Source organism: Haliaeetus albicilla, chromosome 28 (assembly GCF_947461875.1).
Source record: "Haliaeetus albicilla chromosome 28, bHalAlb1.1, whole genome shotgun sequence".
Taxonomy (NCBI): Eukaryota; Metazoa; Chordata; class Aves; order Accipitriformes; family Accipitridae; genus Haliaeetus; species Haliaeetus albicilla.
Window position 1 is genome coordinate 10,410,548 of NC_091510.1, and position 20,979 is coordinate 10,431,526.

At 41.3% G+C, this 20,979-nt stretch overlaps 2 protein-coding genes across 10 annotated transcripts in view; both read right to left on the reverse strand.

Annotated features, from left to right (window-relative positions):
- Window positions 1-11,480, reverse strand: part of OTOGL (otogelin like) — a 98,325-nt gene extending 86,845 nt beyond the window's left edge. For 5 of the 9 annotated variants that reach the window (XM_069773636.1, XM_069773630.1, XM_069773628.1 and 2 more), the window contains exons 1-7: window positions 11,090-11,480; window positions 10,095-10,134; window positions 8,954-9,002; window positions 6,726-6,786; window positions 4,919-5,017; window positions 4,075-4,229; window positions 721-842 (exon numbers count right to left, since the gene is read on the reverse strand). In XM_069773636.1, coding sequence (XP_069629737.1) covers window positions 721-842; window positions 4,075-4,229; window positions 4,919-5,017; window positions 6,726-6,786; window positions 8,954-9,002; window positions 10,095-10,134; window positions 11,090-11,168 — 605 coding nt within the window. In that variant the 5' untranslated portion in view covers window positions 11,169-11,480. Of the gene's footprint in view, window positions 1-720; window positions 843-4,074; window positions 4,230-4,918; window positions 5,018-6,725; window positions 6,787-8,949; window positions 9,003-10,094; window positions 10,135-11,089 lie in introns of all 9 variants that reach the window. The other 4 variants (XM_069773633.1, XM_069773632.1, XM_069773629.1 and 1 more) reach the window with 3 other exon arrangements.
- A 5,717-nt stretch (window positions 11,481-17,197) lies between these two features.
- RPS16 (ribosomal protein S16) lies at window positions 17,198-20,815 on the reverse strand. The gene is made up of 6 exons (XM_069773600.1): window positions 20,706-20,815; window positions 20,561-20,617; window positions 19,601-19,702; window positions 18,727-18,823; window positions 17,529-17,576; window positions 17,198-17,395 (listed from the first exon to the last, which is right to left on the reverse strand). The coding sequence occupies exons 2-6, from the start codon at window positions 20,606-20,608 to the stop codon at window positions 17,250-17,252; spliced, it is 441 nt and encodes a 146-aa protein (XP_069629701.1). The 5' UTR covers window positions 20,609-20,617; window positions 20,706-20,815; the 3' UTR covers window positions 17,198-17,249.
- Between the last annotated feature and the right edge of the window lie 164 nt (window positions 20,816-20,979).

The window sequence follows — 20,979 nt, forward strand, 5'->3', positions numbered from 1 at the left end:
AGCATGGATGTAATCCTAACCTTCCAAAGTTGCTTCTGTTGGGATGAGCAGTATCACTGTAGCTATCGGTCTCAGATGCTAATGGCTGTAGCATTACATCAAAGAGGATGGCAAGAACACCTTAACAACTCTTTGAAATTTTCCGTACTTTATCAATCAGTAAAACGTACTTATGATAGTCTTGCACTCATCTTTTTTACTTATTAAAAAAAACTGGTAAATTTGGGGGTTTGATACACCTCAGAGGAGTTTTGTGGGTTTTTTTCCCCAAAGGGGCAGAGGGGACTTAAGATCTTTAATTCAACCAATTCAGACTTGTCTAGAAAAAGATTATGTCTTACTTTACATATAGCTATCAAGAATAATGACTGTCTTGTTCAAAATGATATCAGGATGCACCAAGGATTAGCTAGAACTGTCTGATGCAGACTTTGTTTATACAAAGTAAGGATAGGTAATCGTTAGGTTACAGCTGAGAAGTTGAACACAAGGTTTGTGCAGGAGTGTATGCTGTCCCCACTCAGGTATTACATTAGCACCATTACATCTGCTTACACTAGAGCTCTATCAGCCCCAATACAGAACAGCAAGGGATCAATAATATATATCAATAATATATACCAAATTATTTTCTCTGGCTGGTGTAAAAAGCATCAATTTCCCAAACTCCACACTATCTTTTTGCAATAAAATGTTAAAACCCACCATTAGAACACTTACTTGATTCCATCTTTTCTTACTTCATGTCCTGAAATAATTATTTCTTCTTGGTTTGAAAAAAATAAGCTGACAGACCTCTGACAAGTATATACTGAACCATAACAGTGAGGACTGTTATGAACCTTAGAGGGGAAAAATATACACACAATAAATGTTTGTTCTTCAATAATTTCATGCAACTTTTCATAAACTCATATATGATATTTTACATTTCTATGCACCAATCACTGAAACAGCTTTACAAATAAATACTTAGAATATTAAAAAGTCACAATTACAAAGATATGCAAAACTAGAAGTTCATGCTACCTGATACTACTGAGAAATACAGCAGCTGTTTAATAGCACAAAGCATCACAAGACAGTGGTTTAAATACTGGATGAAATACTCGGGTATTTTACGTAGATGAACTTCAGAGACAATGTAGTGAGCTAGCTTATAACTGCCAACGTAGGAGCTTGTTGTTTGCACTGAGGAGACACTCCCATTGCTCTGTTTCTAGAGGTCTGATCTATAAGAGGGAACTACAAACCAATACAAAACCTCAGCATAATACCAGCATTCTACATGCCAGCTGAGACTGGCACTGGCTGAACTACAACATGCCTTCCTGAACCACTCGGGATTTGTTGAGATCTTCGAGTGCTCCCACAGATTACTGCAGGCACCTAACTTACATGGATCTGTTAAAACCTGTTTCACACTGGCTTTCCAGCCCTGCTAATGGAGAAGAGCAGGCTTTTCTGAAGTCTGCCTCTCCCCATTATACATATATAGCATAATGAGCCAGAGTATTGGTTTGAATCACGTATCAGATTCTCTAATTTGAACACAGCAATGGAAATGCAAGTTTCGGTCAGCCAGAGAGAGATTTGCAAAACTGTGCGTCTCAGGTATTGGCAATGTGTGACTTCCATGACTGCCCAGTACTAGAGAGAGGTGTTAAACGGATCTCAGATCCATGCTTCCAGAAATGAAAACCATGCAACTCCCATCTCAGCATGTCTATAGCTTTATGGCAGTGAAGGAGATCTTGCATAAAAAAATGTATAATCAGACCTTGGAACAGGCATGATAAGCCAGCACTCTTCCTTTTTGTAGTTTGGCAAAAAGGAGGCTAGCCCTGAAGTCAGACTTCCTTTGCATTCCCAGCCTTTGGGATAGCAGAGCATGACTCCTGCAAGAAGGTCCTTGTCCCCAGTCACCACACAGCTTTTGCTGGCCAGGGCATGCTCTCAGGACTTGAAAACTGTGGGCTCAGATTTACTCTGATGATAGGTATATAGGTCTCCAACATTCTGTGCATATGCTCTAATCAATTAACTACTACACAGTTTTGAATTGCACTCACATAGTCTAAGTGAGTTTTAACCACATACCTACTCCAAGGGCTCAAGTGGAACTTCAATAGCTTTCATTAATCTCAGTGGGGCTGAGCCACCCAAACCTGTGGGATGCCCTAGACTACGGTGCTTCAAAAGCCTGTGAGCTGATTTTAGACACCACTGAGGAGACAGGGGAGTGTGTTGTGAATCAGATACCAATGATTACCTAAATTAAAATGTAGACAAAGTTTAGATAGCTCAAATATGACTCCTATGACTGTGTGTGTCACCGTTCTCTGAGAAGGATGGGAGTTGCATTACCAGTTTACTTGACAGTGCTGTGAAGCTAAATAGATGAATAATTGGGAAACATTTTGCCAATGTAGTAATGGAGGCTGTAAAAGTAACCAGAGCTATTGTTTTTGTAGAAAAGATCTGTGGATAAACACATATGGTGCTAACACATACTTGAATTAATCTTCCTAAACTGACACTTAATCCTGGAAGTAAAACCCAGTTACTGTTTCTCTGAGTGAAATAAACCAAACCAGGAAAATCATTAAAGCTTTTACACGTATAAAGATAATCATAATTAAAGACATCATAAATGTTACTATTATTGACAGATGGTTTCTATGTAAAACTGGCCCAAGACAGAAACACAATCAAGGAAAATCAAAATAATTCTTATGTCCTCTTCTCCTCTAGAGAGGTGGATTATTAAAGCCAGAAGGACCATAATGTGAGGATTTGGCAAGGTTCTTGGCTCTCCATTGCCCAGCCTGTAGTGACTGCAGTGTTTTTTATCACATTACTTATGACTTTTCTGAGTAAACATTTTCAGTCTTTAGCAAAACATGACATTTGTTCCAGCAATTTAATGGTAGTTTCTCTCTTTCCAGAGCAACTGGAATCCACTGAAATATTGATTCTAGATTTTAATATAATCTTGGGCTTTGCTACAGCATTTTTTGAAAATGTCTAAAAGATCATAGCTGCACACAGAATCCAAAGAATTAAAATGACATTGCGGAAGGCAGATGTAACAGCATCTGTCTATAACCTGAGTGAATAGAAATGGCAGTTTTAATGGCAGATTTATCTTTACTAGATGCTATTATCTGGGGGGAGAGGAGGTCATGTGTTTATAAATGAAAACTAGTCCTTGGAGCAGAAATCAGCATCTAGGTCTGCCTTTGCCCCTCTGAGCACTGTGACCACCAGGACTCAGAATTAGGACCCCTCTTGTCCCGTCTCCTCCGCCCCATCAGCACCAAATCCCAACCATTGTGTAAAAAGTAACATAATGAGCCCACATCTTCTCTCCACAGTAACCAACAGCCTGATAAACAGGGTATCTTCCTTCAAAGAGAGTATACGTTTGAAGTCTCCCTGACCCAAAGTCATTAACCATGGATAGTCAGCAATTTGAGGAAATTACTAAAAAGAGTGCCTTCCATACATAGGTCAAGATGAAGGCTTTTGAGCTGTTAATCTTCTCTGCATGACGTAGAGGTAATCCAAAATTAGAATGCAAATCCCCAGAGGGGACAGAGTTTTCCGTGGGCCAGGGAGGCAGCTCCCCATAGTGTGCTGATGGCTGGGAATCAGGGCCCAGTACGCTTGGGTGCTCAGCTATCAGGCAGGTGATAGCTGTTTGCCCTTTACTCAGCAACTCAATTTTTTTTTACAATCTGACAGCTAAAGTTTATTGAAGTTTCCAAGGTCTGCTTTAAGACCCACTTTTGCTCCCAGAAAGGAGAGATCAGAAATCCTTTTTAGGATAGGGGGAGTAAGAAATACTATTTTTAATATACTGACTCTGCTGATTATCATTTCATCAGTGTTTTGAGGTTACTGCACAAAGGCTTAGACATTTTCCAGCAGCATCATTTTATATTTAAGTATGCAATGCAATAGTTTGATCCATCTGTTGTCTCTCTACTTATTTTACTTACGATTAAAAATAAGTCCTGTAATACAGAAATACACAAGTGTGTTATTTCTAGAGTATGCTCACATACTTACCCAAACAGTGTACTGGGGTTCTGGACTACTGCAGTCTTTTGCAAAAATATAGGAGCAATTTCCTGGGAAGTAGTAGTAGATGCCATCAAATGTTTCAAAATGATACTGTCCCCACGATTTGCAAATCCCATCTCGGTCCTTACCAGTGTTAGGTACTGGAAAGAACACACTGAGTTTACAACAAGCATGGTAAGAAAAAATTGACAGGTGTCACAGGCTTCTACAACAGTAAGAGCTCAGAAAGGAAATAAGAGCTTGTAAAGGAGATACATAGCAAAGACAAAAGATAACCTCATTTCTTCAACTTTATTTAAAGTCAGTACATTTTTTTAAATCTTTCTGATGCAGTTTTAGTCACATGCGATCATTGTAAGGTTTTTTATTTGCTTCAGTGGAGACATTTTAATTATAAGTAGAGGCAAGGGATTTAGATCTACTGCAGATCCTGGCAGACAATTCTTGTTGATCCCACACACAGCAGATTCCAGAAACCAGTGCATTGAAATAGTTGGTAATTTTATCTGTAATAAGTCACTGTTAGAAAAAATGCAGTGACTTTTTGGCTGTTCAGCTAACTATAAAAAAGCTGGCTAGCTACTGATGTACTAGACAGTGATCTATCTGTTATGGTATCTATTACAGCCCAAGTGCTAAAATGTAGACATTCCTGATGTTGCTTTCCATATATCCCTAATGCATATCATTTTAATCCTCTTAGCTACTAGTGGAATGACAGTCCTACTACAGAGGAATCACAAATATGCTGTTAACAGTGTTGTTTTAAACACCTGCACCTTAAATCTCACTTGAAGCTGAAACTTGACTCTTTTGGCCCAAAACTTACCAATTTGGCACCTGCTTCCTTGAGCCTGAAATAACTCACAGTCACAGTCACCTGCCTCTGTGCAGACTGCTCCATTAAGGCACTCCTGAGGACATGGACCTGTAAGCAAGCATAGCAGCCTTTTAGTAGATACAGTATTTTGCAAACAGGCTGAGATCCACATTAAATCCATTTATTGTTAAATCATAAGCAGCTATATTAGCTAAGAAAATTAACCAATAACAATCTCCAGTTTTTAACATTTACTTAATTTTATCCTTTGTGTTCCTTGGTTAAAAGAGAAGCAAGGTTCTCTTTCATTTGTTTTGAGACTTGTAAACTAACAAAGGAGCAAAAGGTCAGCCTCCTCCCAGCAAACAAAAGGTCAAGTTCCCATGTAAAGAAACCAAATCTCAGCCCTGCTGATCTCGAAATACACAGGACACAGATTATTCTAATTGACTAAATGCAGCACAATTTATACATATGTTCAGCTCCTCCCTCCTCAGCATTACGGTAAAGGGTACATTCAGCTCATGAACAGTCCAGAATATGTAATTTACAGAGTCAAAAGCAATTATAAATCACCTTCCCCCCATGTTAAAAAAACTCAGTTAAAAGGTTCTTTCTGCTTAAGAGGTGACTGGAGTCAGAGACTTAAGATTCCATGGGAATGGCTTGTTTTGCATTATAATTAGTAATTGTTTCCAAAAGCAGTTTCACTAAAGGGTTTTATAGTCTGTTCGGAAGCTAAGACCTCACTGTCATCTACTAGCCATTCACTGAGGTGGTTCTAAATCATAATTCCCCAAAAGTGGAGAAGAAAGGTAGTCCCAAAGCAAAATTTCATCAGGTTTTGCAGATAGTTGCTTTCCTTCTTGAGGGAGGATTAAAACACTAGATACAAACACTTACAATCTTGCTAATGGAGATTAAAAAAGCATTGCAAAAAGCAAGAAGTCAATGAAATAAACAGGCCCTTCCACTCCCAATGAAGCCATGGTAAAGCTGCTAGTGACATTAAATGGGAAGAAAATGGGACTTTTACAGTAAAGCACACACAGAAATTACCAATGACTAAGAACATCAGCCTTCACTGTGAATATTCCTTTCCATGCTTAGTTTTGAATTTTTTCCATTTAAGAATTGCTTTCCAAATATACACAGATACTCTGAAAATACTGACAAAGCAGAAAATACTGTTTATAGAACAGCACTAATATGGAAAACTTCTTTGTTGTTGTTAGAATTGTGAGCTGTAAAACTACATATATTCATTTATGTAGGAAAACACAACAGAAAGCACCAACCCAGGGATACGTATTTTCCAAAGTTTCATTGCATACAATGAACTTTTCCGCAGAACAACTTCTGTAACTTGGACCTGCTTTACATGTTTGTACAATGCTAAAAACCTTCCATGAGCAGCTGCATGCTCATTGCCTGAGCACCCCTGTCCCTTCGTACAACCAGTTACATGCCTCTCAGACATACTTACATCCTCTGCCAAGGCTGGAAAAAGTGGCAGAAAAGAAAAAGTGCAGTAGAACTAAACTTTATAAAAAAAAAAAAAATTAAAAAAAAAATCAAAGTTTTGGCTTAGTTAGCTGTTCAGATTTGGTTGTAAGGCAGTATTTTGAAAGTACAATTTTAACAGGAATTTTCCATGATTTAACACGGATAAAATGAGAAAATGACACAGAGTGGGGTTTTGTAGGGGACATAATGAGCAGGGCTTCCACAAGCCATGGTAACACAGGAAAGCTGGTAGGAAGGCAGCATTTTCAGGACTATCTCTCCTCCCGCAGGTAAGGAGCACGGCACTGACCTCCTGGCGGGCTCCACGTCAAGGCCCCATGAAGGTGCAACCGAGAAGAGGCAGCTTGTACCTGTCAGAGAAACATAAAAGCAAAACCAGGGTGTTTGTGCTTTACAAATGAGCTGATCCAAGCCTGAGGCCTTGCAGCCTAACATTGGGTTGGGACTTCTAATACAGAAGAGTAATTTGCAGCTCAGCCGGCACATGGCACAGCCGCAGGCACTGCAGGAGGGATCAGCAGCCTGGGCCAGTGTGGAAGGCAGTGACTGCAGCAACCAGCACCGTGGGGTGGAGAAGCACAGCTTTTGGGGGGATGGGGAAGAATACAGCTGTGCTGTGGGATCACTGCTGGCCTCCTCTCCATGCCCTCGAGTGCCAATGAACCAGCTGGGCTCCACTACGAAAGTTTTGCAGCTACGTTTGGAAGGAAGAGTGAGGGGACAGAGAGCACTCCTGCCCTTTTCACTTTGGTCAAATACCAAGAGTTGGAGAGCTCCAAGACGTGACACCCCTCCATTTCACCCTCTCCCCTAACTCATGCTCTGTGCCGCACTCCAATCATCCCACTGTGGCCACTCCAGCCGTGATGGATTTCATGTCCTCCTTGAGAACCTTCAGAATTGCATTTCGGTGCATCCCAAACAAAAGAGGCGGTGGATCTGCCTGGTCTGCTTCCTGTCTTGTTTAGGAACCAAGGAGCATCGGACTATAAGCAAGCCCTGGATCTGACCCAGCACTCTGCTACTGCAGCTTGTCACGTCGCGTCGTCCCTTCTAAGAACTGATCCCATTCCAGGCTGAAAGCACTCTGGGGTTTTTGCCCCCACTAGTCTGATTGGAAAGTTTACCACGGTGAAGTGCTTGGTAGTTAAATATTTCCCTTTTACATTTATTCATGGCCAGTTTAAGTCCTTTTGCTTTATAAAGCTTGGCCCTTTTGCTTAAATAGCTTTTCTTCCCAGTGTTTTTTATTTATTCCCTCTCTGATGTTCTATAAGAAAACAGTTAACCTTCCGTGCTCCCCACAGACGTATATGCCAGCCTTCAGCTGCACAACTAAGCAAAACAAATGGTTTAAGTTTTCACTTGTAAGCTGATTTCTCTCTTCCCTCCTGCCGCCAGTCATCCTCCATGTCTAGAGTGTGAGCCAATGGATCTCAAAGTGAATGGCACTGCACAAGTAACAGGTTAGGTTAAGTCTCACTAATGCCTCTTATGTCATACTGACATAAAAACTTCCTTTTCCCAACTGGAAATACTTTGTGGGATGCATCCAAGCAGCACAGTCTGTCTAAAATCAACCCGAAATGGCCTTCATCAAACCACCACCTGGAAGGCCGCTGCACCAAAACTCTTCCCGGTCCCCATGGCTAGCCGGAGAGCGTCCTTTCCCTCCCCGCACAAAACCCGTTTCCCCGATAGTTACTCTGAGCCGTCCTCCTCAGGAAAGCAGCTTTTGGCCTTTGCGTTATTTCAGGGAGGTAGAGCATCCTTGCTGCCACAGCACTTTCCTGCTGAAGGCCCTCCTGGGACACCATCAGTCCCGAGGGCCTGTTTCCCTCACAGGCTCGATTCACCTTAGCACAGCGTTTCATACCAGATACCTTCTGACTCGGAGAAAATCATCCGCGGTTCGACCGCAGGTTCCCTGCAAGACCGTGAGGAGGGACCGCCTTGGGCTTCCCGCCTGCCCCCATCAAATGGGGTTATAACCCTTGGGCTCCATAGCCTGAGACGTGTACCAGCGAGGGAACGAGATTCCCCTGTTTAGTATTAAATTTCAGTGCAACGTTGCCGGGATGCAGCATTGGGGCAGCAGTGGGCCAAGGCGGTGGGACCCAGGGCCGGGCCGGAGCCGCCGCCACACCAAGCGCAGGAGGGAGCCTTGCCGGCGCCGCCGCCATTTTGCCTCTCGCTGAACACCAACAGCGTTCCGGGGCTCTCCGTTCGCCCTCACAAAAGACAGAGGCACAGCGGGTTCGCTTCCCATGGCGGTGCACGTCCGTCGGCTCGTCAGGGTGGGTCGCCCACCAGGCGCTTTGCTGAGAGTGACTGAAGGCACGAGGGCACGGGCTGAGGCAGGGGACAGGCAGGTAGGGCACAGCCGCTCCTCCTCAATGTCCTCCTGTTACAGCCGCCCTGCTCCCCACAAAGGCTCCTTTGTAAGGACGGCAAAGGCCCGGAGCAGAGAAGGGGGGAAGCCTTCCCCTCCCTCCTGCTTTTGGAGGTATAACCTACCTCGGCTGTTACGAGATCTCTTTTCTGTCGAGACGCATTAAACTCATTTCTGGAAGAAAACAAAAAGGATCTTGTATAATCAAAGGTCCCTGGAGCAACCTGAATAAGCAGCTCCCTGGAGAGAAGTGTTTCTCTCTGATTACCATAACTTTATCAAAGAGGTCTTTCTTGGATTAACATTTAAAAAGGTGATATTTTTTTTTTTCCTTTTTTTTCTTTTCGTGGTCTCATTTTACAGAATTGGGCAGCACTCCGATCTCTGCTTGGACAGGGAGGTACCTGGGGCTTGTGGGAGAGACGTAAATAGGCAAAATAGGCTTACGTGACAGGATACGAAAATGTGAAGTGACTTCGTATTTACTTGACTCTGCATGTGAGTGGCTGCAAGTTCCCCCAAGTGTTCTTTGAATATACTGTGATGGTTCTTTTAATAGCAAGAAATGACTCTCCAGCTGTGGCTGACTTAAATTTGTGATCAAGTTTAGAAACAAGGGCATCCAACTATAAAACATACTTAGTTTTATCAACAGTGCAAGATGGCATATCATTTGACGTGCGTGTGTGTTCACTAGATGTGTTAGAGGTCATCAGACATCCGAAGCTACGTCCGACTGGATGCTTCCATTGAAAGTAATGGCATAGTTCCCATTTAATTCAATGGGATCAGGAACATTGCCTAGTTTGGGTTTTGTTTGGATTTCAGCTTCTACATGAAAACTTGTATTGAAAAATATTTATTTTAAGGCTGTATAGCACTTACTTTTCTGTGCTTCAAATAGCAGCTAGGATTTTATCGTGCAATTAAAACTGCAGGATACTCATTTAATGTATTTTTCCAGTCATGAAATCATGATCTCATCCTGGTTTCATTCCATTATTCCTCTAAACTTTCTTGAGACCACAGAAGCATCATTTTTCATAAGGACCTCTATTTTTCAAAGAGATGACCCATGCCCTTTATGTAAATTCTTTGAAAAGAGTTGTAAACACTCTGAAAGCATGTTTTACATCCAACGTACATGTACATGACATTTTACATGTCGAATTCAAGGCTATATTTTACTTTCTAACTTGCACTGCGTCACACTTATTCATTCTTGTTATGTTTGTAGGACTTGACATATAAGGAATAAAAACTTACCTGGAATTTCTTCTCAAAAGAGAAAGCTTGCAATAAGATCCTGTAGATTAAAAAGTCATCAAGTTAAATGGTTTTTTTACAGCCTCACTCTGTATTTGGTAAACAACAATTTGTTAATTTTCTTCTAAGTTTTCCAGAGCATCTTTACACACTTCTCTTCCCAAGGGATGTAGCACTACATGCCTTCCTTCCTGAGAGTTTGATTCTTTCAAGTGCTCGTCACCTGCAAGTTTTCATGCCCTCAGCTCTGGTACATGCTGCCATCAAAAAGAGCAAAGGCTTCATAGTTCTTCAGAGACTCAGACCAAAACTGGTAAAATACAAGAGGTGCTCAGAGCTTTCCAGAATCAAACCTCTAGGGTGGTTACCTATAATAATTTTCTGAATGTTACTTGTAAAACTCAGTTGTAAGCCATTTAAAATGCTCTAAATATCATGCTTTAAAAAAAACAAAACAAACAAAAACCAAGAACCCAAATCCTCCTTTCTCATATCGCCTTAGAAATCTTTATAATTGTTGCAAGAGAACTATCTACAAGATCCATTTGCACTAGATAGAAAATAAGATTGTTTCTATAACCAGAAGAGTGATGATTTACCCTAGCATTCTAAAACAAACTGCAGGTGCAGTCTGATCAAACAAAATCATACCCTATTGAAAAACATTATCTGCTTACTCATCTGGCAGTAATGGCAAGAAAGCCAAGAAACTTTATTTACATTCCTAAATAATTATTTGGTAACAAATTCAGACATAAAAATGTATCTTTTTAAAAAAAAAAATAAAAGCTGTATTTTAGTTTCTACATTTGTCAGAGAGAATGGTGCTATATAGTTTTTTAACCTGTGTTAATTTTTTTTTTATTTATGAATTCCAGCAAGGGTAACAAAAGTTGCTTCATAGTGATAGAAAAAGAAGTAGCCATATTATTAAAATATTTAGAAAAATCTTTTTTAAAATTAGCATTATTGCAAAAAAGTAATAAAGCTCTTACCTTGCAGAGAGGACAGCAGTGAATGAAGCAAGAATATACTCCACGGTATCATTAAATTGAGCTTTCCCACAATGTTCATTTCAGTATAACTTAGCAATAGGAAATTTATCCAAATTACTGGCTTTGATTACGATGGCATCTTAGAACTATGTATTTCTACAGTGTGTTTAAATCCTTTAAAAGTTAGATAGTTGGATGCATTATTTAATATAATGCAACACAAGAAAGGAAAAGAAAAGGAGACATCAAGCTTGGTAGCTACATACAGCTTCAGGAGCTTTAAAAGTGTTGCATACAACTTTCTGGCTGCATGTCTCTCATTAGTAATGCATGGTAACTCCTCAGCAGAGTCTGTATTAGTTACACTTTCACTAGACCCGTATTACTCCTCTGTTGAACTGAATTGGCCCTTTATAACATAGCAGACAATGACATAGAAATGTTGCCATGTCATGATGGTTTGAGAGTTCCTTCAGTTGTCACACACACCTTTGTGTGCTTTGAGGCTTGCGCTGAGTGCTGCCCTTTACTGCTTATCACAGTGAAATATTTTTTGCAGACCCTGCAATGATGCTACTGTATAAACTGTAATCAGACAGGTTTAGAGATTAAAATATTAATGTTCTTTATCTGTTCTAAAAGGCGAGACATGAACTTCCATTAAATAATACACCTGGATTTTTAAGAATATTTTAGATATATTTTTGTGTATAGTTTGCTTTTATCACAAAAGAAGGCTTCCCAGAGGACAATTATATTTCATTTTTCACAAAACGTGTTATGAAAATTTCACATTAGCAAAAAGGAGAAAGAAGTCAAGAGGACCAATGGGGTTTGTTTCTAATTTTCATTAAAATACAAAAATATAATTTCACCAAAACTAAAAATGATCATATTTTAAAACAGAAAAATCTTACCTGCTTTACCCCAACAGAATCATTAAAAAGCACAGTTTTAAAGACACATATAATGCTAATTGAAACCATTACTATTCATTTTATTTTGCAAAGCCTATCTTTTGCCTAACCCTCCACTCCTCTAGGATGTGCTTTGTGAGACCCTCTGAGTGTGCTACAGAAGGTTGGTTTGGACCAAAATAAAATTTAGAAGTTGATGACGTCTCTCAGGTGAAAATGTCTCCCATCGTTTCTTCTAGCCCTTTCTCTTCCCTGCTCCCCAGCTGGACTAGAAGAAAAGGCAAAGGAAAACACTCAACCTCTCCAACCACAAAGACAAGACCTGTGCCCACACAGCAGCCAGCAGTACTCACGCAGGTTCGGGATCACTGGCGGTCCAAGGATACTTAGAGCAAACTGATATATGTTATAACACTACACTATGTTTGGAGTATTTCTTAAGAATTATTTTTATTACTGTTGGATCTGAGAAGCTGACATTCACCTAATTCACGTTTTAAGAGGCTTTTTCCTGCATTTTTACTTCTGACCGGATATGGGTTTGTCTCATGGACTCGCTGCTTATCTGCAGCTGAAATGCATCTCCCAGCTTAGTTTCATCTGCTCCATGTGGTCCAAAACCATTCCAGACTGCAAGCAGAAGCAAAAGAAGTGAGTTCCTGATCCAAATTAACACACTGATGTAGTCATACTCAGACTGTGAACTCTTACATGGGCACCTACGTCACAGAAAGTGACAGAGGCTACTCAACATGTCACCCTCTCACAAACCTGCTCTTAGGGGACGATGCCTTAGGTTGCTCTCAAGCTCAGATGAACCCAAGCATTAGAGCTTCCAAATTCCATTACCAGCCTTCATGTTATCTTACTTTGAAGCTAAGTCTGGTTTAGAAACCGTTTCAAACTCTTCTGAGAAACCTGACCTGGGATTCTTCCCTTCCTCAAGACCATATTTCAGACCATGCTTCACATGTAGCTTCACAAATCTTTCCATAATAGAATTGAACTCTTTTGGTTTAACAGAAACTATCAAAAATAGAGGTTTGTTTGGTTTTTTTGCAATTTTTCTGTAGCAAAGTTGAGGGAATATTTGGTACATGCTAGTATTTCACAGTTGTTTAACTTCTAATATTTAAAAAGCGGGCCAAGCCTCATCAGCTGCAAAAGGACTTTGTAAGAGTTAGAGCAATAGGCTTCATTAGGTCTGGATAACTCTGCTCAAGGAAGGGTAAGAAACAGCACAGTTCCAAGCACATGAAGGATGTTAGCTAATAAGGAAAAAGAATTACTCAGCCAAGTACATTGAACTGTAACTCAGAGGACTATATTAAGAAAGAGATAAAAAAAACTTGAATCAAATTATATCGAGGCAATGACACACATTATCTACACAAGTAGTAGAACACTCACAGATTGGGACTTCTGAAAAATCTGAACAGAACAAATGCATTAGAAAATAATCACTTTTGTAAGAAAAACACAATACAGAACACACTGGTCCACACTTTAAAAATGCTAGTGTTACATTTTTAAGTTACGGATTTTTCTTTTAAAATAAAATTTAAACATTTCAATGTTAATATATTTGTATATTATAGTCAAAATTAATTTGCCCCAAGTTTTCCAACATAACATTTGAGAGGACTTAATTTTATATAAAGGTTACACAGTTGATCAGGATTATAAACAATGGGTGAGAAAATAACCACCTTCAGAACCATGGGTACAAGCTTGCCTTGGTTTGGAATTGGATCTGCTGTCATCGTTAACAAAACATGACACTTTTTAGAGCTCACACTCCAGCCTTCATTGAATGGGTATTTTCAACAAAGAATTCAAGTGAGACCACATTTTGATGTGTGCACCTGACCTTCCTAAGGATTAGCATCACTGAAACTAATGAAAAAGCTGGACAATACGAGGTTAGGGGCATTTCTTCTTTTCCAGGAACCACCTCCACAGTTGCTCAAGAACCTCACTAGGGGCTTGAAGATCAAACTGTTACTATTTCTCTGCCGAAATGTTTCTCTGGCCAGGGTGGATGCTTAACAACAAGAGCTCGATTGCCATCACTGCAGAATCAGGACATCAGGAAAGGAAACATTTTTATGAACAGGTTTTCTCCTTACACCTTCAAAGTTCACAGTAGTTACACTTCCCCAATGAAGTTAAGCCCTCTAGTGGGTGATCAGTAAAAAACCATTTAGAATAAAAATCTTCAGCCACCCAGGCAGACACCAGCCCGACACCATGAACATTTCTCATTTAGAAAGCAAGTCTGTGGGGATGACATCACTTTACAGGATTAATGGGGCATTTTTATAGGATCAGAGTTCAGTTCAAGCATTTTTATTATGCTAAGGGCCTTTTGGTTGAAAAAATGACATGCAGATATCATCTCTGGATATATTAGTAGCAATGTGGGTTTTATTTTCAGCCTTTCTATAAAAGAACAGCAAAACAAAAATCCCCAATTGTTACAAGCTGTTCTGTGGGCAGAAAAATTAATACATCATATTTCCCCATAACTGTGAAATCTACCCCTAAAGTTACTGGCATTAGGTATTGTGTCTCCTCCTGCCTCCCTGAGTTTCACACCACAGTAACTTTGTGTCCTTCCTTTTTCCCTGCATCCGACTGCTCTAACAACTAGACGAGAATCAGTTTTGGACAAGCCACAGCATAGGGTACATATGTGCCAACTGGCAAACCAGTACACATTTCCTAAGCAATGAGTGAGCCATTGCTTTTCAGTCACCAAACAACTAAAAGGCTTATTTTTCCTCAGCTGAAGCTAATTAACATCTATCAAGTTGAAGTCAGCCCTGCGTAGCATCTTTTCCTTAGAAAGCCAGGCTAGAAGGCAGAACATCACAGTTTTCACCAGCCCAGGAGCTAGAATAATTTGTGAGCAACTCTACTGCAAGGTAGAAACTCGGAGGAACTCGCTGGACAAGAAACAGGTCAGATCTGAGGCTGCAGAAGAGGGGGACTGAGGAACACAAACCATGCATCTTGCCAAAGAGACAGCAAGTTTCTGGAATAGAGTAACTCGTTCACTTAGACAAAAAATCCTGGTATGTAATTTGGTGACAGAATATACAACAGTCCCCTCCAGTGGGAGCGTGAGGGGTTTGAATAAGAGCGTTCTACTTCTATTCAGGTCATATAATGCAGGATTTGTGGCACATGCCGACAGCTAAAATGGGAGAGGGATGGATGAATTCCTTTTCAGAAGGAATTTGTTCAAGTTACGCATTTAACTCCTGAATAACTACACTTCAGTGAAGATGCCTTAAATGCCTTTCTACTGAAGCAAAGAGACCATAACAAATATTAACATCTATAAAAAGCCACGAGCACCTGTTTCCCTTAACTAGAGCAAAAGGGCAAAACTGTACTATTCTTTCCAATTCTCCAACCCAACTCGCAAAGGAAGCTGATTTAACTTCATGTTGACCGAGCACACTGAAATGACCTACCATTAAAAAAGTGAGAACAAATACCACATTAATAGAAAGCCCAACAAAAATCTCAAGTATCAACATGCTCCTTGTAACCATTTCAGTATTGGCGTACGACAGACACAAAAATACCACGCTTAGAGAGCAATACATCAGAAGCAAGGCTCTCAGTTGCTTAGTCTCAGTTTCCTCTAGTTCCTCTCCAAACTGCTTTTCAAACATAGGGAACAGTCAGGGCTGTGCCCATGCCTCTTGGGTCAGCTCATATCCAAGCCTCACTCAATTATGTACAACTCATCCGAGGGACAGAACCAGCCTCTCCAACAGCCTTTTGTTGGCACACCCCATGCCTTACTCAGAACTTCACTCTTCCTCTTTGTCCCCGGGAGATCACTTCCGGAACAAAAATCTTCAGTTTCAATGGACAAGAAACTGGAACTTCTCCAACGTTTCTTTTCAGGTTTAATGCACACACACCCTAGCTAGATCTTTGAAAACTACTGTTGTATTTTTAGCTCCAGGTTTTTCCCACTTACTTCCCCAAGGCCTTCAAATTGCCTCACCTAGCTCATGACATAAGCAACCATCTGGCTTCCAAAGGGATTTTTCCTTTTTTTTTTATTAAATCATTTAATGTTGTTCTCCAGGTCTACATCCCTCTGTGCATGTACTGCGTGAACTTGTGGTTGAAGGATGAATCATTTAGACCCAGTCTTATTTGTAACACAAAATCCTTATGTTTTACGTTTACAAAATACTATTTTGAAACAGAATATATGGGGTTTGTTATTTAAAAAAAAAAAGTTCCCTACATTTAGACATACTAATCCAGAACTCTGCCTCTGTATTATCTGGTATGGCAAGAGTTCAATAAACCTCCCTCCGCCACCCCCATAATTACTTTGGTTTTGACATAAACTTTAAATACAAACATTAGAATAGCCACCCGAATACCCACTTGAGCACTACTGTTGAGGGAGTTACCCTCAAGGGGATAAACTCCTTGCCACTAACCACTACGCAAGCACAAACAAAAGCAGTTCATGCAGATGGGACAATACTCATTACCATATAATACTCCATAGTGGTGTTCGGAACTCCACTCTCAGTGTGGTATTTCAGATAAATACACAAGGAAAACAGAAGTCCTTTGCAAGAACACAAACTGCCAGCGCAGAAGTGTATGGAGAAAGATGCTTAATGCGCTGCATTACGCTAAGGCGGCGTACTAAAGCAAGTCACATAACACACAATACAGAAATTACCAGCTAGGAATCAGATCCATGCTCGTACGCATTACGGACTAAGTCTGTAACCAGGCTCAGACATTTTCACATGGGGAGAACACAGGCTACTCACATTGGTTCACAACACCAGAAGAGTGGCCATCCAGGTACTGGAAAAGGTCTACGTTTGTTTAGATTTACCAGAAAGGCACAGATTGAACTCCGCTTTAATGAACTGCTACACTGTTGCATGTACCCGCAAAAAAATAGTATGTAAGCCTTCTTTATGTTCTGATAACCACACACTTATCAACAGGAGAAAGCTTTTCTTTATTCCCAAGACCATATCTATCTAGACTTAATTACTAGAAGGGATAAAAGAGAACTGCCCACAGCCCTCTGATTTTACTTTAATACCAATCAACCTGTGTATCAATCTTAAGTTAACACAGTGAAAAATCTATTTACCCACACACAAAAATGCAATTTAGAAACATGAAATTTATCAAATTCTCTTTATGTTTATTGACTGTCACATGACCGTAGAAGTATTTTAACGGTAAGACTTCTGGTAGCGCGCACGAGCACCAGGTCCTCCAAATTTCTTGGATTCACAACGGCGAGGATCTGCAACCAGCAGAGTCCTATCATACTGGATGAGAATATCCTTGATCTCTTTCTTAGAAGCTTCATCAACATCTGTTTAAAAAAACCAAAACTTCAGTTTAAGAAGTTTCACATGCAACAAATCCATATTAACATTTTTTGCACCAAAACTACCAGAAGCCATACATTTCCACTTAAGGCTAATAGAATAATCAAAACAACTCACATTTTTGATAGTAAGCCACCAATGCTTTGGAAATAGCTTGACGGATAGCTGTTAAAAAAAAGATAATGGATCAGTAAGGATTGCAAATGTATTTAAAACTTAAACACAAAGTGCCAGTTACCTGAGACACTTGCTGTCTTGTTTTTTGCCAAATTGTCCTTTCCCTCCTTAATCTCCCCTCCCACATACCCCACATGACCTTTCTTTGGCAAATCTGAACAAATCCGTGCCAAGAGACCACTCACAGTTCATGTGTTGATTTGACAACTGCCAGCTAGCTAGGAATTGTACAAGGGCAGTCTGATCACCTTCTCTCCCGAGTACTAACATAGGTTCATCCTCTACTGAGCAGTCAACTTTCAAAATCCTTAGAAACACAATCCTCTGAAACGCCTGTACTTTTCAACAAGGACAAAACTGATCAGGGTGTTCAAAGACTAAGGAGGCAAAAGGGACAATAGGACAGTATGAGCAGTTCTTCTGGCACACCTCAACAAAACAAGCCTGTGACATAGTAACACAGTAATCAGAACTCAAACCAGGAGTATGGGAATAAATGTAAAGATGTTGTTAGCCTGTTATCTGCCAGAACATCAAGATCGGGATTTTGATGAAAATCTGAATTTTCTGAAAAATTAATGCAATCAACTTTGAGACTGAAACATGTCTCTGCTCTTCATGCAGCTTCAGCTCTGCTTCATTAACCTATATCCAAACTGAAACAGCAGAACAAATCTATCATTTGTAAAGAGCAACTCTATCAACTAATGCAAGTATGTTCTCAATCTTCTCTGCAAGGGAAAAGAACTGCCTAGCTTTGCAGGTCAGCTGAAAGATGCTTCTGAACAACATGGAAATTTACAACTAAACATATAACTTCTAGTGATAACTTCTCTTTTCCCCTCCCAAAATCTTTGTGCCCAGCTGCACTGGAACTGTCCTGTCACACTGCAAGACACACAGATAATTTCCTCACATTTCCTCAAAACTTCATCAATTTACTTCACTCAACTCACTCCAGATGTTACAGCTTTGCATATAAAATATAACCAATAAGACTTAGGAAAAACTGCATTTACACAGTGGAAAAAGAAACAGACCATCGAGATGCTCAAGTTACTATTCTAAACTCAAGCCTCTTAAAATATGTGGCTTGATCTGTTCTAGCCCACACCAGAGATCCCACCAAAAATCATACCGTAGATTTGTGCTACATGGCCACCACCCTTTACACGGACCCTGATGTCAACACCAGCAAACCGTTCCTTCCCCAGGAGGAGGACAGGTTCAAGCAGCTGGAAAACAAAACACAGAAAGAAAATTCATTTGTGATCAGAAACAAGATTAAAGCTTGTAGTAGGTTTACCAAAAGTGAAGTTATTGCATGTTCTGAAAAACGGAGCCTTGATTTTACAAGCCCATGCCCAAATTAAGTACATCTCTTGCAGAGCTCTTGAACATTTACTACTGCTGTTATAAAATAGATTTACTGAAGCCTTGAATTTTTTTTTTTTTTAAGTTTCAGAAATCTTAATAGCAAAGCATATGCACACAGGAATTAAGAGCAAGGCAATAGTTCTAAGTACAATGCCATAACTACATCAGAAAAATAAATCAAGTTTATTAAATTGAAGACCTGAAGTAATTTGTAGGTGGTTTTCTCCAGTATTTATTATACCTTTTAGTTCTCTAGTCAGCTTTAGATTCTCTCAGCAGTGTTCAAACAGCTATTTTATTAAGTCCTAAACAACCTTTTAAAAAGGAGGGATTTAAGTCATCCATTTCAATTTAGAAAATGGATGTGAAGTGCTGAAAATACTTCACGTAATTACATTAACATACATGAATCCAGTTAAGCGAAAAGCTCACCCTTCCCAACAAGGCAATCACAGAAGGACAGTTTTCTGAATTTTTGTAACAGCGTCTACATTTTAGATGATCAGGTAACACACAACCAAAAATTTAGTACTGTCAGTAAGGCAAGCAACTCTTCTCCATCCCCAATCAATTATGCATATAAAGGTTTTTTAACACATAAGGTGGGGGTGGGGGGAGGCTGGGTGGATGCTTACTTTATACTGCAGAGTTCTGGGCTCAATCATTTCCAGAGGTCTTCCATTCACCTTAATGAGGCCATTTCCTCTCTTGCAGTGGGCAACAGCAGTTGCTGTTTTCTAAAAATCCAAATGTGTATTAGTCCAGCATTTCACTTTTGCACTAGTGGTGTTAAGTGAATTTCTATTTAACAACCTAAAAATCGTAGTTCTATGCCCAAGATGAGTGTCTCACACTACACAAAACAGTACCACTCCTTATGTTCCCAGGCATTCACTCGAAACATAAAGGCACCACCTTAATAAAATTATATTTAATTTACAGTTAAAAATACCATATAGTCACGTGTAAGATTTAGTTATAAATGAAGGAAAGGTGCCCTCTCCATTCTGCAACACGGTATTTTTGCAGCTCATTTCCTCACAACAGCCTGTTACTTAGAATTAACTCGAGCCACTGGATCCCCGCAGCACAAACTTCCTCTTCCCTTAGAATTAACTCGAGCCACTGGATCCCCGCAGCACAAACTTCCTCTTCCCTTAGAATTAACTCGAGCCACTGGATGCCTGCAGTACGAGTTTCATCTTCCCCACCACCTCGTTAACACAGCTGTCGGACACCGGCAACGACGAGCCGGGCCCCAGTGGCCTGGAGACGACAGCGGCGGCCACTCCCGAGCGAGCCGGGCAGATCTCCGCCCCAGAAGGCCCGGGCCCACTCCCAACGAGACCAAATCTTTCCCCTCCACCCCCCCACGAACGCCGAGGACACAGCGCGCTCCGCCACCTACGGACCGGGACACGTGGAGCTGCCGCGCAGGCCTCGCCACCGCAGGCCGCCCCCCAACACGCCCGCGGCGAGGAACCGCCGCCGCTCCCGAGCTGGGGCCGAGGGACCCCGAGCGCGTAAGGCCACAAGGCGCGGCCCAGCCCGAGAGGCGGGAGGAGAACGGAGCGGGCCTTGCGCCCCGGCCTCACCTTCCGCCCGAAGACCTGGACGCTCTGCAGGGGACCCTTGGCCGGCATGACTGTCTCCTGCAAGAGAGAGGGAGGCGGCGTTAGCGCTGCCGGGCGAGCAGGGGGCGAACGGGGCGGCCGAGACCGGAGCCCGCCGGACACTCACCCTCCCCTCAGCGGCGGCACCGGGAAAAGGCCGAACGGGGTTTCCCAACCTCTTCTCAGGGGCGCCCGCGCCGCAAAGCGCAACGCCGTCTTCCGGCAGTGCGACAGAGAGCGTGCGCCGCCCGCCCCTCTCCTCTGTCCGGCCGCGCTTTGCGGCAGCGCGGGGCGACCGCCTTCCGTTACCCGCCGTCCCTGGGGCCGGAGGGACGATGGCGAGGCCGGGCGGAGGGGACGCGCCTCTGTCTCTGCCTCTCCGGCTCCTTCTGGAGGGGCTG